The 13,076-nt window shown below is 44.3% G+C and overlaps 1 protein-coding gene across 8 annotated transcripts in view; it reads right to left on the bottom strand.

Annotated features, from left to right (window-relative positions):
* The window catches only part of GRIA2 (glutamate ionotropic receptor AMPA type subunit 2), a 114,582-nt gene that overhangs the window by 28,908 nt on the left and 72,598 nt on the right, over nucleotides 1-13,076 (bottom strand). For all 8 annotated transcript variants that reach the window (XR_008308853.1, XM_053257192.1, XM_053257186.1 and 5 more), the window contains exon 6: nucleotides 12,067-12,228. Coding sequence is in view for 7 of the 8 variants with exons in the window: in XM_053257192.1 (XP_053113167.1) it covers nucleotides 12,067-12,228 (162 nt within the window). In the remaining variant the exon portion in view is untranslated. The remainder of the gene's footprint in view (nucleotides 1-12,066; nucleotides 12,229-13,076) is intronic.

Genomic DNA, 13,076 nt, shown 5'->3' with positions numbered 1-13,076 from the left:
ACCTCTGTGTGTGGTCTGAACCAGGAACTATGGTTTAGAAACCAGAATTTGAGTTTGGTTTCATATCCTGGTTTGTAAGCTCATGAGTTTGGAACGGTGGTTTAACAAACCAGGATTCCTCCATCATAACTCTGCACTAGAGCTGAGAAGGAAAGAGGGTCCATGTTTTGTTGAACTTGGCCAATATTTCATATTAGGATTTAACATTTGTTCTGGGGATAGTGGCAGTCAGGGAGATGGTTTGCTAGGCAAGACTCCTGCAGCCATTGTGTGGCAATCAAAGGTGGGGGAAAGGAATTCCTCCCCATACCTTTAGGCACCAGGAGTCAGAAGCAAGGGATGCTGCAGCCAGCACCATACATGCTCATGGTTTCTATCTGGACAGTCACTCCTGCTGACATCAATAGCCTGTGCCTCATAAATGATAGGGAATCTCTTGCTTAAGATCTTAAAACATAAAATTGATATTATTAATTTCAAAGCTTGTAATAGTAAACATGTTTTTGCCACTTTGCAGACTCTGATAAGCTGCTTCATAAAAACATGAAGGAATAAAACTGCTTTGTTTACAGGTTTTATCATACCAGAACATATATATTCAACATCTCGACTCTTGAGAGAGAATTATCAGGAGTTTCCCCAAAGGCTTCTATACCTACTACTTGAATGGGATTCTGTGCTTCATGGCCAAAATTGAGATCCCAACCTTTAGTGTAGTTGCGAGATTAACTGTAAAAATCTAGTTGTAACACAAATGGCCCACAGTAAATCCAACCGAGAACATGAACAATGCTTCTGCTTCACCACAGTCTGTGCAATAAAATTAAAAGCAAGTGGAAGAATTTTATTATTGTGCTAGATCAAGGAAATGTTGCTCAAGGAAGTCTCTTGGCTGGATAATATAATTTCCTATGAAACAAGGTAGGTGAAATAGCATGAATTAATTTACAGGAAAACACTATTGCCTTACAGGGTACATTTCAGTCCATTGTAGAGAATTAGCACAGTATGGTGCAATTTAAATAAAAATAAAAATAAATGTTTTAAAAATATTTTATTAATACTGTATTGAAAATTAAAAAGCCAACTCTAAGCACATCTTAGAGAATATATCCATAAAATTAGTGTCAATGAACATAACACATCTTAAGAGTATTCATGTGACCAGGAGGGTGGGTAGGAGGGGGGAAGGCTACGTTAAACTTCTCTGCCCTCCCCGACATCACCGATGATTCCTCAACATTGATGGGAAGCACAGACTGCATTCCCACACAACCCAGGCTGCTGCACGCAGCACAGCTCTCCAGACACCAGGATGATGTGTTCCGGCCTCCACATATCCCACAATGCACCGCACAACAAGCAGATACCCCATAAGATGGGCACTTTAGGCACCCATATCTGTGTGGTCAAGATTAAGGGTGCAAGCAGCCCAAGCAAACACACGATCCTGGCACCGGGGTTAATGGCACACTTGCACCCTTAATCTTGACCAAAGGTCGGGCTTAAAAGTGGGGTGAGGCGGCCGGGCAGTGCCAGGGTCCATGTGGATCCCGGTGCTGCATACGAGCAGCCTAACCCAGGCTGGGCTGCCCTAGCCTGGGTTAAGCTGCTCATGAGAACAGCCTTATTGGGTGGCATCCATCAATGCTTTCTCCTCCTCCCTCACAGCCCCCAGAGCCCACTAAAAAGCCAGACCTGAGGGCTGAGGAACCCTTGGCAATGATGCAAGATGCAATGTGGTTGGCTGGGGATTTATTTACAATAAATCAGACAGATGCACCTTCACATGAGGGAAAGAGGTCCTTCCAGTTTCTGAGAATTCCCCTCCCCCCCCTGCAGCCATGCACACCTTATCTCATGCCATTGCCAATTCCTCAACCCTTAAATATGCACGTGGGGTGGGGCTCATGGGGCTGCAGGGAGGAGAAAGGGCTGGGGAAAATGGCTTGCACAAATGCCACTGCGAATACCAACCAGCATATCATTATCAGTCAGGTTCATCAGTAATAAATGTGTGGTCAGCAATGGAGATGTGAAGAAAACAAAGTAACTACAGATCTCTGTGTTCCTCTTTTCCTCAGTAACAACACTGGAAGAAATTCAGTGAATATCTGCATATATACACAAACAGGGGAGGAGCCACCATGGAGCGCATGGGTTCAAAGAACCCAGGACACCACCCCTCAGGGGCCACACCTGGCACCCCAGACACACACCCCGCATCTGACATCAGATGCTGGGTGTGTGATTTAGCTCCCAAATGGGGCCACCCTAACACCACCCCAGATCCAGGGGTGGGGCTTTTGTTGTAAGCCACCCAGAGATGTAAGTTTGGGGTGGAATTAAAATACCACCCAAATAGATAGATAGATAGATAGATAGATAGATAGATAGATAGATAGATAGATAGATAGGATAGATAGATAGCTGCTCCCTACATCTGACATCAGACACAGGGAGTAGGGCTACAGGGACCAAGGCAGCAGCAGCAGAACCTGGGCTGCTGCTAGCCCCCCTCCACCCCTGTACACAAAATATGAACACACATTCATTTTATGCATATATTCTACTCTGCAGTGTCAGTGTCTAACAGCCCCATATTCTTACTCTTTCTCTGGCACCAGTGCTGTTGGTTGGCTAGCGCGGCTCTCTCTCTCTATGGCTTAGTAAACCCTTTCCCCTCCATTCTGGATCATCTCTAGTTAGTGAGGCTGGTAGTGGGCCTCTGAATCTAGCTGAGTGTATGGACAGAGAGAACACCCTTTTCCCTAGTGGCATTTTGGGGGTCCCACTTCTTTCTAGAACATTCATTGCCTGATGCAGCACCTGGAGTTTTGTGAGGGTCCTTCTCAGCCAACAGGAAACATCTCCTGTGTGGAGGAGTAGGAAGAAATACAAGGAGCAACAGGCCTTAAAACAAGAACTCTCCTTTATGAATCTCATTTCAACATGAAAGATGAGAGCGGCTAAGCTCTCTATGTGCCTCAGGCAGGGCATCAAATGCCGCCTCCCCATTTGCAGCACCTCCCCCCCTTCTCTTCCTTTTTTAAAAAGCAGGGAGCTGGAGGGCATTTTGCTGCTCCCTGGAGCCCCATTAAACTGCTGCCTGAGGCAACTGCCTCACTACCTCATGGAAGGACCGTCCCTGTCTACAGAAGCTCCTCCCCCAGATACTGCTCCCGAAACTACATGAGCTCCAAATCTTTTCCTATGCAAACAATACTATAGGGGGAAATACACAGAACAGTTGCCAAGTTCCACTGTCAAACACTCTTTACAAACCCGGTCAAAAAAAGGAGGGGTTTAAAATTTGTACCCCTACTTTTGATGTATGTCCAGGAATTCTCTCCAATGAATACGGCAAACCCTGGTGTAACCCAGATAAAACTATAATAATCTAAAATTCAAGTGAAACCTGAGTGTCTTATTGAGTACCTGTGACTCAGTTTGGTTCATTATAAAAGACCCTTCTTTAACAAGATAACTCTAAAGTTCCTAAAGACTTTTTCCAAGAGAAAGCTGTACTGAAGTTGTTATTTTTGGTAGGCCAAGTCTTCAGAAAGTTTTTCTTGAGTTTGTCCTTCAGAATACTGACATCTTGATCTTCATAAAAAAGCGAACTTTCTTTTTACACTGGCTTATGCTATAAATCAACCTTCAAGTATCCTTTTCCCATTTTTTATCAGGATTATGAATACATGTGTATACATATACCAAGAAGTCCTTTGGAGATGTCAGATTAATTTCTATCATTTAAATTTCAATAATAAAAATAGCCTTCCCCAGACAGACAGACCCATTCTTCAGCTGGTCTATATATTTAATGGATCCATTAAATTCTTGTTATATTATTTCCCTCAGCATTCCTGAGGAACAAAGCAATTAGCCAGGTAATTGTCTTCTTGCTTAGAAAACAGAAAGTACTGCAATTACCTGTTAATTCTTATTGCTGGAAAGAATACAACCTGTGTGCCATTTCCTGTTTTCACTTGGGCCTGGCTGGGACTTTCATCATTACAGTGTCCAAAACTTAGTCTAAAACTTTTGTTATGAGAATATAAAAGGCAACAGTGATAATAGAGTTGCCAGTCTCCTTAGCTCTGTCATTCCCCTTCTTAGTCACTGTGGGCCAAGAATACACCAATATTTCCCTCTTTTTCACAGGTGTTTGGTCCGTACTGGGTCAACTTGTCCCTTTCATGTGGACTCCTATTCCCTTCCTAGGAGGCTTCTTCCAGGCAGACTTTCCCCAGATAACCCTCTGTCAGGGTTCACAGGGTTCTGTTTCTTTTAAAACAAAAACAAACAAAAACTGCAACTGCTGGCCCTCCTCCAGCTTCACACTCGGAGATCTCTGTTGGCTCTGTATCTGCTGAGAAAACACAGCAGATGGATGAGTTGTGTCACTAAGCCTCCTTTTGGTCATCTGGCATCCTCCCAATTTCTCATGCCTCACTTTTGTTCTGCGCCCCTTGCTGGTGCTGCTCCTCATCTTCCTACCAGGATTCATCCATTGCATCTACTTCCAAGCGTTATTGGAAGCCAAGAGCAACACAAAGGCAGCAAACCTGTCAGGAACTTCTCTCTAAATTAGGAAATACAAGGCCAGGAAAGCTCTTTCCTGCCCTTGGTGATATCCCCTTTTTATTGCATCACTTGGTTCCACAGTTATTACACAACGGTGGCACGGTTATTTCACAGTCTTGTCCCAGACCCCAGAACAAATCCTGCATTTCTCTAGTCCTCATCTAAATTTCAAGCAGTGTTGCACTGTTTGACCCTGTTAGGAGGTCCTTAACTGGGCTCCCTGGGTACATTCCTCTACACCCCTGTGCCCCTACAGAAGCACATGGCCTGGACTTGCTTGCCCACAGGAGAGTCCGGGAGTCAAACAGTGTTTATTGCTGCAGCTGGGAGCAGCCTAGGGAGCCAACAAAAAGAGGAGCACAGCTGTAGCTCCCTACCTCATAGGTGCACAAACCAGGGCATTCTGGCACCCCTTCCTGGCACAGACTCTTTGTACAGATTCTAAGTGCTCCTGAGGACCACCACCCCCAGTATGGCAACCATAACTCCTCTTCTCCTTACTCATGTCTTTGCATCCCCCTTCAGGAACAATTCCAGTCTCTAGAGATAACATTCCCATTCTTTGCATGATCAAATAGAGTCATGTAGAAAACTGCACTTTTGCATGAGTGTCAATTTCCCTTCTTTGGACTACTTTACTGCCTTCATACAAACTACTTTGTGCATAAACTAACTGAACAGATCCCTGGGAGCTTGAAGGTCTCCCACTTGCTAACAAATGAATCACTTTGCCTGGCCTTGATCAGTTCGTATATTTCTATTTTTATAGGAAACAGTTACCCTTTTTTCAAAGTAATAAATAGCACTGTGAAAGCTACAGAATCATTTGGTAATAAATATGGGAACAGTTTGTATGTATACAATTTGCATGTCTCTTTATCCTAGTTTTAAAAATATTTATGCGAAGACAGATATCATACTAGATGGAATGTTATGTTTTCAATGGATGCTGAACCATTAAGAAGAAAGAAAGGTGTCTGACATCCTGACTAAATTACTCATTGTAAGACCTACTGAACTTAAGTGATACTTCAGAATAACTCCTAAATTACTATTGAGTAACTTAGTCTGGATGTTAACCATTATGTTCTACAGTTTTTCTATTTATGATGAAAAGGAAACAAAGCCACACACACACACACACACACTCGCTTGTTCTTGGGTTGCTCTTATTGAGCCATACTTAAGAAATTGTTATGACTGTCCAGATCAAGCTTGTACTAGCTATTTTCTTTGGATCAAGACACTGAGATTACATATAATATGGCCAGATTTCTTCTGATTGCTAACAGGATTAGACAAGCTATGCTATCTTCTACAGCTCTTTAACATCTCTAAACTATAGCTGTTGGAAATTGTGTTATGCTCTGATGTTTGACGCATTTTTTTCTTTTCTTTTTTCTTTTTGATCAGTGACTGAATAAAGAATTATTGTATCTTATTGATACACACACACACCTACCTTCCTTTGAAAGTTCTGTCTGTAAATGACATAAACAGCAAGTTTGGATATGCTCTCGCACAGCTGTAGAATTGCGGGCGGGGGGGGGGAGCTCTTTACCTAGGAGGTAAGATCCAGGGGGTGGGGGTGGCCTGGGCACTATCATGAGGAAAAAATTGACAATAAATTGTAGATCATGACTGAGGATTTTTAATGCAAATCTTTTTCCTGATATGGGGTGTATATGGTGTGTGTGTGTCCAGATCTTGTGAGACTTGATGGAGCCAGTCAGGACAGAAGAAGTCTTAGAACAGAACAAGCAATGTTCTGAACTGTGAGCTACTGCTGGCACAGTCCCTCCTCTAGAACAAAGAAAGAGAGCTGGAGCGGCACAAAGAGGAAAAGTGCTGGTACAGGAAACTCTAGGACATGGAGTTTAGGAAACAAAGGAAGAGAACTTCCAGACCCCAGAACCTGTGTTAATAAATGAATAGGGTTCAGGTCTTCAACATGCATACAAGGGTATGGACTTGTCTCATCTTCTTTCATAGTGTCTCAGAGTGACGTTGCAGTGGCTGTGTTCCAAATGTGGCCGCTGCCATCACCAGCCCACTGTCTCCCCCACCACCCCAGGCTCAGGCCCTGGCTCACTCAGAGGTGCACTAACCCTCGGACCCTGGGGACCCTGTCCAAGCCTCCAAATGGCCGGGCTTGCAACGATCTCAACTGCTAGAGATTTTTTTAAAAAAATGGAGCTTTGGCAGGGCAGGCCCCCCCAAAGGAAGTCTGGGGGAGCTTGCACAGGAGCAGGCCTCACGGATGGGCAGTCTGGGCACCCCAGTTACCTTGGTGCGCCCCTGGGCTCATTGACTATCTCTGTGGCAGCTCACTTCTCTCGTGCTGCCACAGTAGTGTCAGCTCCTGAAGCTCCAGGAGTCACAGTGATGGCTCCTAAGCTTTGCCTGGCCACTGCTCACTATAAAAATGTCATGGCCCAGTGAAAGGCACCGGACAATGATGTCCTTATAATGCCAGTGGCCAGGCAAAGCTTAGGAGTAATTGCTGCAGCTCCTGGAGCTTTAAGGGCCACCACAGAGGCAGCAAGATGGCTGGGGAATGTGGGAATCAGGGACGGGTGGGAGTGGAAGCAGGAGTGGCCCCTGGTGGTGAGTGACTTTTGTTTTTCAAACATGTCTGCTCAGTTGTCGCTCCGCCCCTGTGCTTTGGCAATCTGGAATAATGCTCTGCATGCACTTTGCATTTGTCGCATGCTGGTAGTAAGAACTGTATGTCATGCCTTGACCATGTTCCCTACACACTGTATACACCACACCTCCCAGGTTACTTGGCCACACCTCCTACATTATATGTTCCTATTTTCATTGAAATGGCTTGACTAGCAAGCCAGAGGTTGCCACATCAAATCACCATTGGTATGTTTCCCAGACTATGGGAAACACCTATATCGGGCAGCAGTGATATAGGAAGATGCTGAAAGGTATCATCTCATACTGTGCAGGCGATGGTAAACCCCTCCTGTATTCTACCAAAGACAACCACAGGGCTTTGTGCCAGGAGTCGACACCGACTTGACGGCACACTTTATTCTATTTTCATTGATTAATATTGGAGGGTATAAAATCAGCAGAGGTCAGGATCTTAGACAAAGATAATTTAAAAAGCTAAAGGACACCAATCAGTTTTCCAGTTGTCAAATAGAGAAGTGCTTTCATGGTTGGTAGGGGAAGAACCTATTTTAATACTTGGAATTGTGCCCAGAAAAATGATGCTGGGGCACTTGTTCTTACTACTCTTCCCGGATTCCTATTCTTCCCAGTTTAGAAGATCTCCCATACCAGAGTGTACTATCTCCTTCAAGCAGTTCCCCATCCTCTCCAGCAATCAAACCTGACACTATAATGCAACTGGATACAAGGGCTCAGAAGCATTTACTGACACCATCTATCTGCTCTTTTTCCTGATCATATATATTCATTGATCATATATGGGGTTTAGATCAAAATTCTCCAAATTTAATCTGTCATTGCAATGATTTAGTAGTGTTTGCTCAGAGACTAGTCAGTAACTAAATTATGCTAGAGTACACCGCTGAGATAGGCAATTTCTCCTGCTGCTACTGTAATCATTCATATGCAGTCTGAAATAACTGCAGTCTTGAGGCAAGTGCAAAACAGTTTATGATGCATCCTCCTAGCTAGTATTAATAACAAAACAGTAGGTTTCCACCCCCAGGATGCCACATCAGTGACCTTTAGACAAAACTTAGTATATTAGCATAATATTTTCATCCCTGTATACACTGAGTAATGAACAGGAACAAAGTATTCATATTAAAAAGTGCACAAGACCTTAGAATTGTCCTAAAATTGCTCTTTTCTTTCACTTGCCAAATGTCCAAGAAGATTGCAAATCATTTTGTCTCATTGTCTCTGCAAAGATTTCTCTTTAAATCCTGTATATACATTTAGAAAGTAGGATGTGCGGAGATATTCCAGTTGTCATTTACTGTCTAACTCCTTTGGCTTCACTTGAAAATTCTCTGATGTTTTCCTTTGGGAGGAAGCCTGTAACTTGTTTCCAACTTCACTTTCCCCAAATTTTGGTACTAATAGCTGCCGTCCACCATGTTCTTTCCTGCAATGCACCAAGGAATTGTGTCTTCCCAGGGCATTCCAGGAAAGAAAATGGCAACTGGCAGCCACTAGGGAGTCAAGCAGCACATGAAGTACTATTGCTGCCACCTCCTGCAGAGACAAAGGCATTTTCAATACAAAAAATAAAGATTGCCATTCACTGCCACTTGTAAACCTCCCTCAATCCCCCAAAATCAGATTTCAGGGCACCCCCCCCCCCCCCATAAAAGTATTGCTTCTGCCCTCTTGCACTCTGAATGTTCTCAGCATTTTGAACTTTGGAGAAAGTGCTAGGAATAAAATATTTCAGTCCAGAAATAATCCCAACATTTATGACACAGTTCAGAAAGCATTTTACTGCAGCAAGTACATCACATTTATTTTTGTCTTCCACAGAGGAAATTGACCTACCCTGCCACCCTTTCTGGTTCCACCCATTGTTCATAACATCATCTTCTGTTTATAGGCACCAAAATCAAGCACACTGACATAATTAATGCTACTTTAAATTCTGTCTTAAATAAACTGCATTCAGGTTACCCTAAGAGCAAAACAGAGCAGAAAACAGAAGCAAACAGGCACTCTATAACAAAATTACTTTTAAATTAATGTAAACTACTCTGAACATCTGCCTTTTCCATAATTACTGTTTGACTGTATTTAAATGCACTGAAACAAAAATTCAGTGACAAGCAGACTGAGTTGCAGATCTCATGTAAATGACTCACAAAATCTCAAAGAACTACATTTATGTAAAGTACTTGTCAGTCACACCACTCAAAAAGAAGACATTTGGCTTTTGCTGTCATGCGTCTTGCACTTACTGCTGGAAACTTTGCAGCTGACTCGGGCAGATACTGCAGTCCACTAGGGTTCACAGTTCATTTGTCACAGCTAATATTCTGTGACAGGTACAAGTAACATGAGCCCTTTAAAAAGCACATACACATGAGGTGATATATGTTGCAATACTTGGACTTAGTGGTGACTGAGGAGAGAAGGAGGAGAAAACACTGGCTGACATCCCAACTCATGAAGCACCAGTTCTTCTGCAAAGTTCAACTCCCCCAACTCCACGCTGGCTCAGCAGCGGGCGGGGGGGGGGGGGATAAATTTCGATGACTCCACTTCCCCAGGAAGCACTCTGCCACCAAAAAAAAAAAAAATGTCCCAGGGACTAATTCTGGGGTAACATAGAGGACTTCTGGGGGAAGGGGAGCCTGCTGAAATTCCCACACCTACATACTTTCCTCACTGCAGTGTTAGTCTGGAACTCTCCTGAAGCACCAGTGCATTTCTTGTTGCATTGGTACTTCGTTAGGCAGGATGTCAGTCACTGAGTACACTTATCAACCTCAACAGTAATTGAGGAAGAGAGGGCTTATTCTATGCATACCACCAACATTTCATGGGACGAGGAGAAACGATAGCTTACTGGCACCTCACATTAGGACATGCAGACAGTCCTTATTTCAGTTGCTGGTATATCCAGGGGTGGGGGGTAGTAAAAGATCCCAGTCTCAACCCCTGCAGAGCCACTACACCCAGTGTAGATCAGGGGTTCCCAACTTGTGGTACTACAGATGTTGATGAAGTACAGCTCCCATCATCTTCAACTACAATTTATTGTGGCTGGGGATGATGGGAGTTGTAGTTCAGCAACAGTCTGGAGTAACACAAATTGGAAACCCCTAGTATAGATAATACTGAAGTCATACACACGGCTATACTAGTGGCAGGGAGGAAGCCATGGACCTAACTTCCCCCCCAAGATGATCTGCTGTTTCATCTCCAGGACGTGCCACCACATGCTCACATGGTCCATGCTGCTCTGTGCAGTGTGGATCACTGGAGGCTGGGACTTATTTTCCCAGACTCCAGGAATCCCACAATGCACTGAGTGATGAGCGCAGTGCATTGTGGGATTCCCCCAGGAGCTGGGTGCTCTAGGCACCCAAACCTGTGTATGCTTGGGCTGCATGCAGCCCAAGCATACATGTGACCCTGGCACTAGCACATCTGGCTAAAAGCTGGGATGAAAAGGGTTGGGTGGAGCAGCAGCGCCGAGATCAGCCTTGATCCAGGTGCTCCACATGAGCAGCCTAACCCAGGCTGGGCTGCCCTAGCCTAGGTTAGGCTGCTCATGAGAATAGCTTCACTGACTTAGATGGACTCAGTATGAGGCAGCTTCATATGTTCACAGGATATTATTTTATATATATAACATCCCTGGTATCACATCAAAGATAATGCCTCAGTTCCCACTCCCTTTATACATTGTTCTTCTCTACTTGCTGTACTTCAAAGAATATTTGAACTGACAATAGATCTGGTTATACTTCTTATAGAATAGATGCAATTCAAACACATTCAGAAATGCTTACTCTCTGATAGGCAGTTAACAAAGCAAGGGAATGGAAGGGAAGGAGTATGCTGGCATTATGTTCCCATCTATATGCATTTTCACACGCATGCAGTGGAATCAAGATAAATCTGTTCCTCTAAGCCCCATGCCTAAATTTATTTACTTACTTATTTAACAAATTCCTATACCACCCCAAACTCACGTCTCTGACGTGACTATTTAACTTCTCGAGGCCTGAAAGAAGGGATTGACACTTCAAATACTCTAGTGCAGGCCTGCTCAACTTAGGCCCCACAGCTGTTTTTGGACTACAACTCCCATAATCCCCAGCCACAATGGCCAATAGTCAGGGGTTATGGGAATTGTAGGCCAACATCTGCAGGAGGGCCCAAGTTGAGCAGCCCTGCAGTCTAGTGCATATGAATGCAGAGTAACAAGAAGTTTTTAAAAGCATCCCCAACATCTCCGCCAAAAGTAACCTAGCAACAAACAGGGACAGTGTTTCAGCAGGGACAGATGCCAGTAAATAGGGGCCGTCTCTGGCAAATCAAGATGGTCAGAGCATATGTCTACATATTGTAGTGTGATATGGTGGCCCATGACATCATCTGTTCTTACGTCTTTGTGGTGCCACAGGACGCTTGGTTGCTCTTGCTGCTAACCCCTGCTAACTTGGCAAAGAGGCACCTTTTAACATGGTGATTCTCTTTATTTACCAGGGGGAGAGTAACTGGCCCTATCTACCCCCAGCACAGTACCTCCAGTGACTGTCGCTGGTGTCATGTTTCTTTTTAGATTGTGAGCCCTTTGGGGACAGGGATCCATCTTATTTGTTTGTTATTTCTCTGTGTAAACCACCCTGAGCCATTTTTGGAAGGGCGGTATAGAAATTGAATAAATAATAATAAATAAATTAATTAATAAATAATAACCCATTAAGATTATCATTCAAATTATTACTACTTTATCCTTCCCTCAATTTAAGGTTTTCCAAACATACAAGCAAAATAGCATACCTTTATTGTACTAGTGTGTGCCCCTGGATATTCTTTTTCTTCCAGTGTTGACCAGCGTTGTATAAATTTTGATACCAAGGGATCATCATAATCTACTATCTGAAATCCTGATACATTGGCTCCTCCAAACTGTATTTTTGATAAATCTCCATCTGTAAACCCCTAGACATGCAAAACATGCATCAGTTGGCTATTATTTATCATACCTTATTAAGACAGCCCAACAGTCAAACTAGATGTGTAGTTAATAGTCAAGAAAAGATGTGCTTAAAACCAGAAATGCTTCTTTATTGACTAAAAGCAACTGGCAGTGGGGAGCGGGGGGAGTCACATTGCAAATGCAGTGCGTGGGGAGGTGAAGGCTTGGCCACTTCTATCATTCTGTTTCCCAACTGAAATTCCTCTTCACAAAGTAGCTATATAACACTAAAGCAGCAATTTTCTGCTCTGGGGGCAAATAGCAGTTTCAGGGATTGTTTTCAGTGTGAAAAAAGTGAAGTGGGGAAGGGTTAAGCTCTCATTCTTTACTAGGGGTGTGCACAGCACCACGGAGGCGCGGTCCGGCACTGGGGGGGAGTGTGGCTTTAAGGGCGGGGGGTAGTACTTACCCCTCCCGCCTCCTTTCCCCCTCCGGCGCTCGACTTATTAGCAAAGTTTTTGGGGCGGCAGAGTTCCTCCCTGTCACCCCTGCCCCCATAGTTGTCTTGAAGAAGGAGAAGTTGGCGCCATGCATGCGCCCGTTGCTGCTGCAGTGCGTGCTGCATACGTCACATGTTGCGTGTAACGTATGCAGCGCGTGCATGGCGGCGGCAACAGGTGTGTGCGTGCCGCGACAGGCAATTGCGTGGCGCCAACTTCTCCTTCTTCAAGACATTGATGGGGGCAGGGGCAGCAGGGAGGAACTCTGCCGCCCCAAAAACTTTGCTAATAAGTTGAGCGCCAGAGGGGGAAAGGCGGCGGGAGGGGTAAGTACTACCCCCCCGCCCTTAAAGCCACAGTCCCCCCCCCCC

Source organism: Hemicordylus capensis, chromosome 5, assembly GCF_027244095.1.
Source record: "Hemicordylus capensis ecotype Gifberg chromosome 5, rHemCap1.1.pri, whole genome shotgun sequence".
NCBI classification, from domain to species: Eukaryota; Metazoa; Chordata; class Lepidosauria; order Squamata; family Cordylidae; genus Hemicordylus; species Hemicordylus capensis.
The sequence above is the reverse complement of the archived record's forward strand: the minus strand, read 5'-3'. Positions and strand labels throughout refer to the sequence as shown.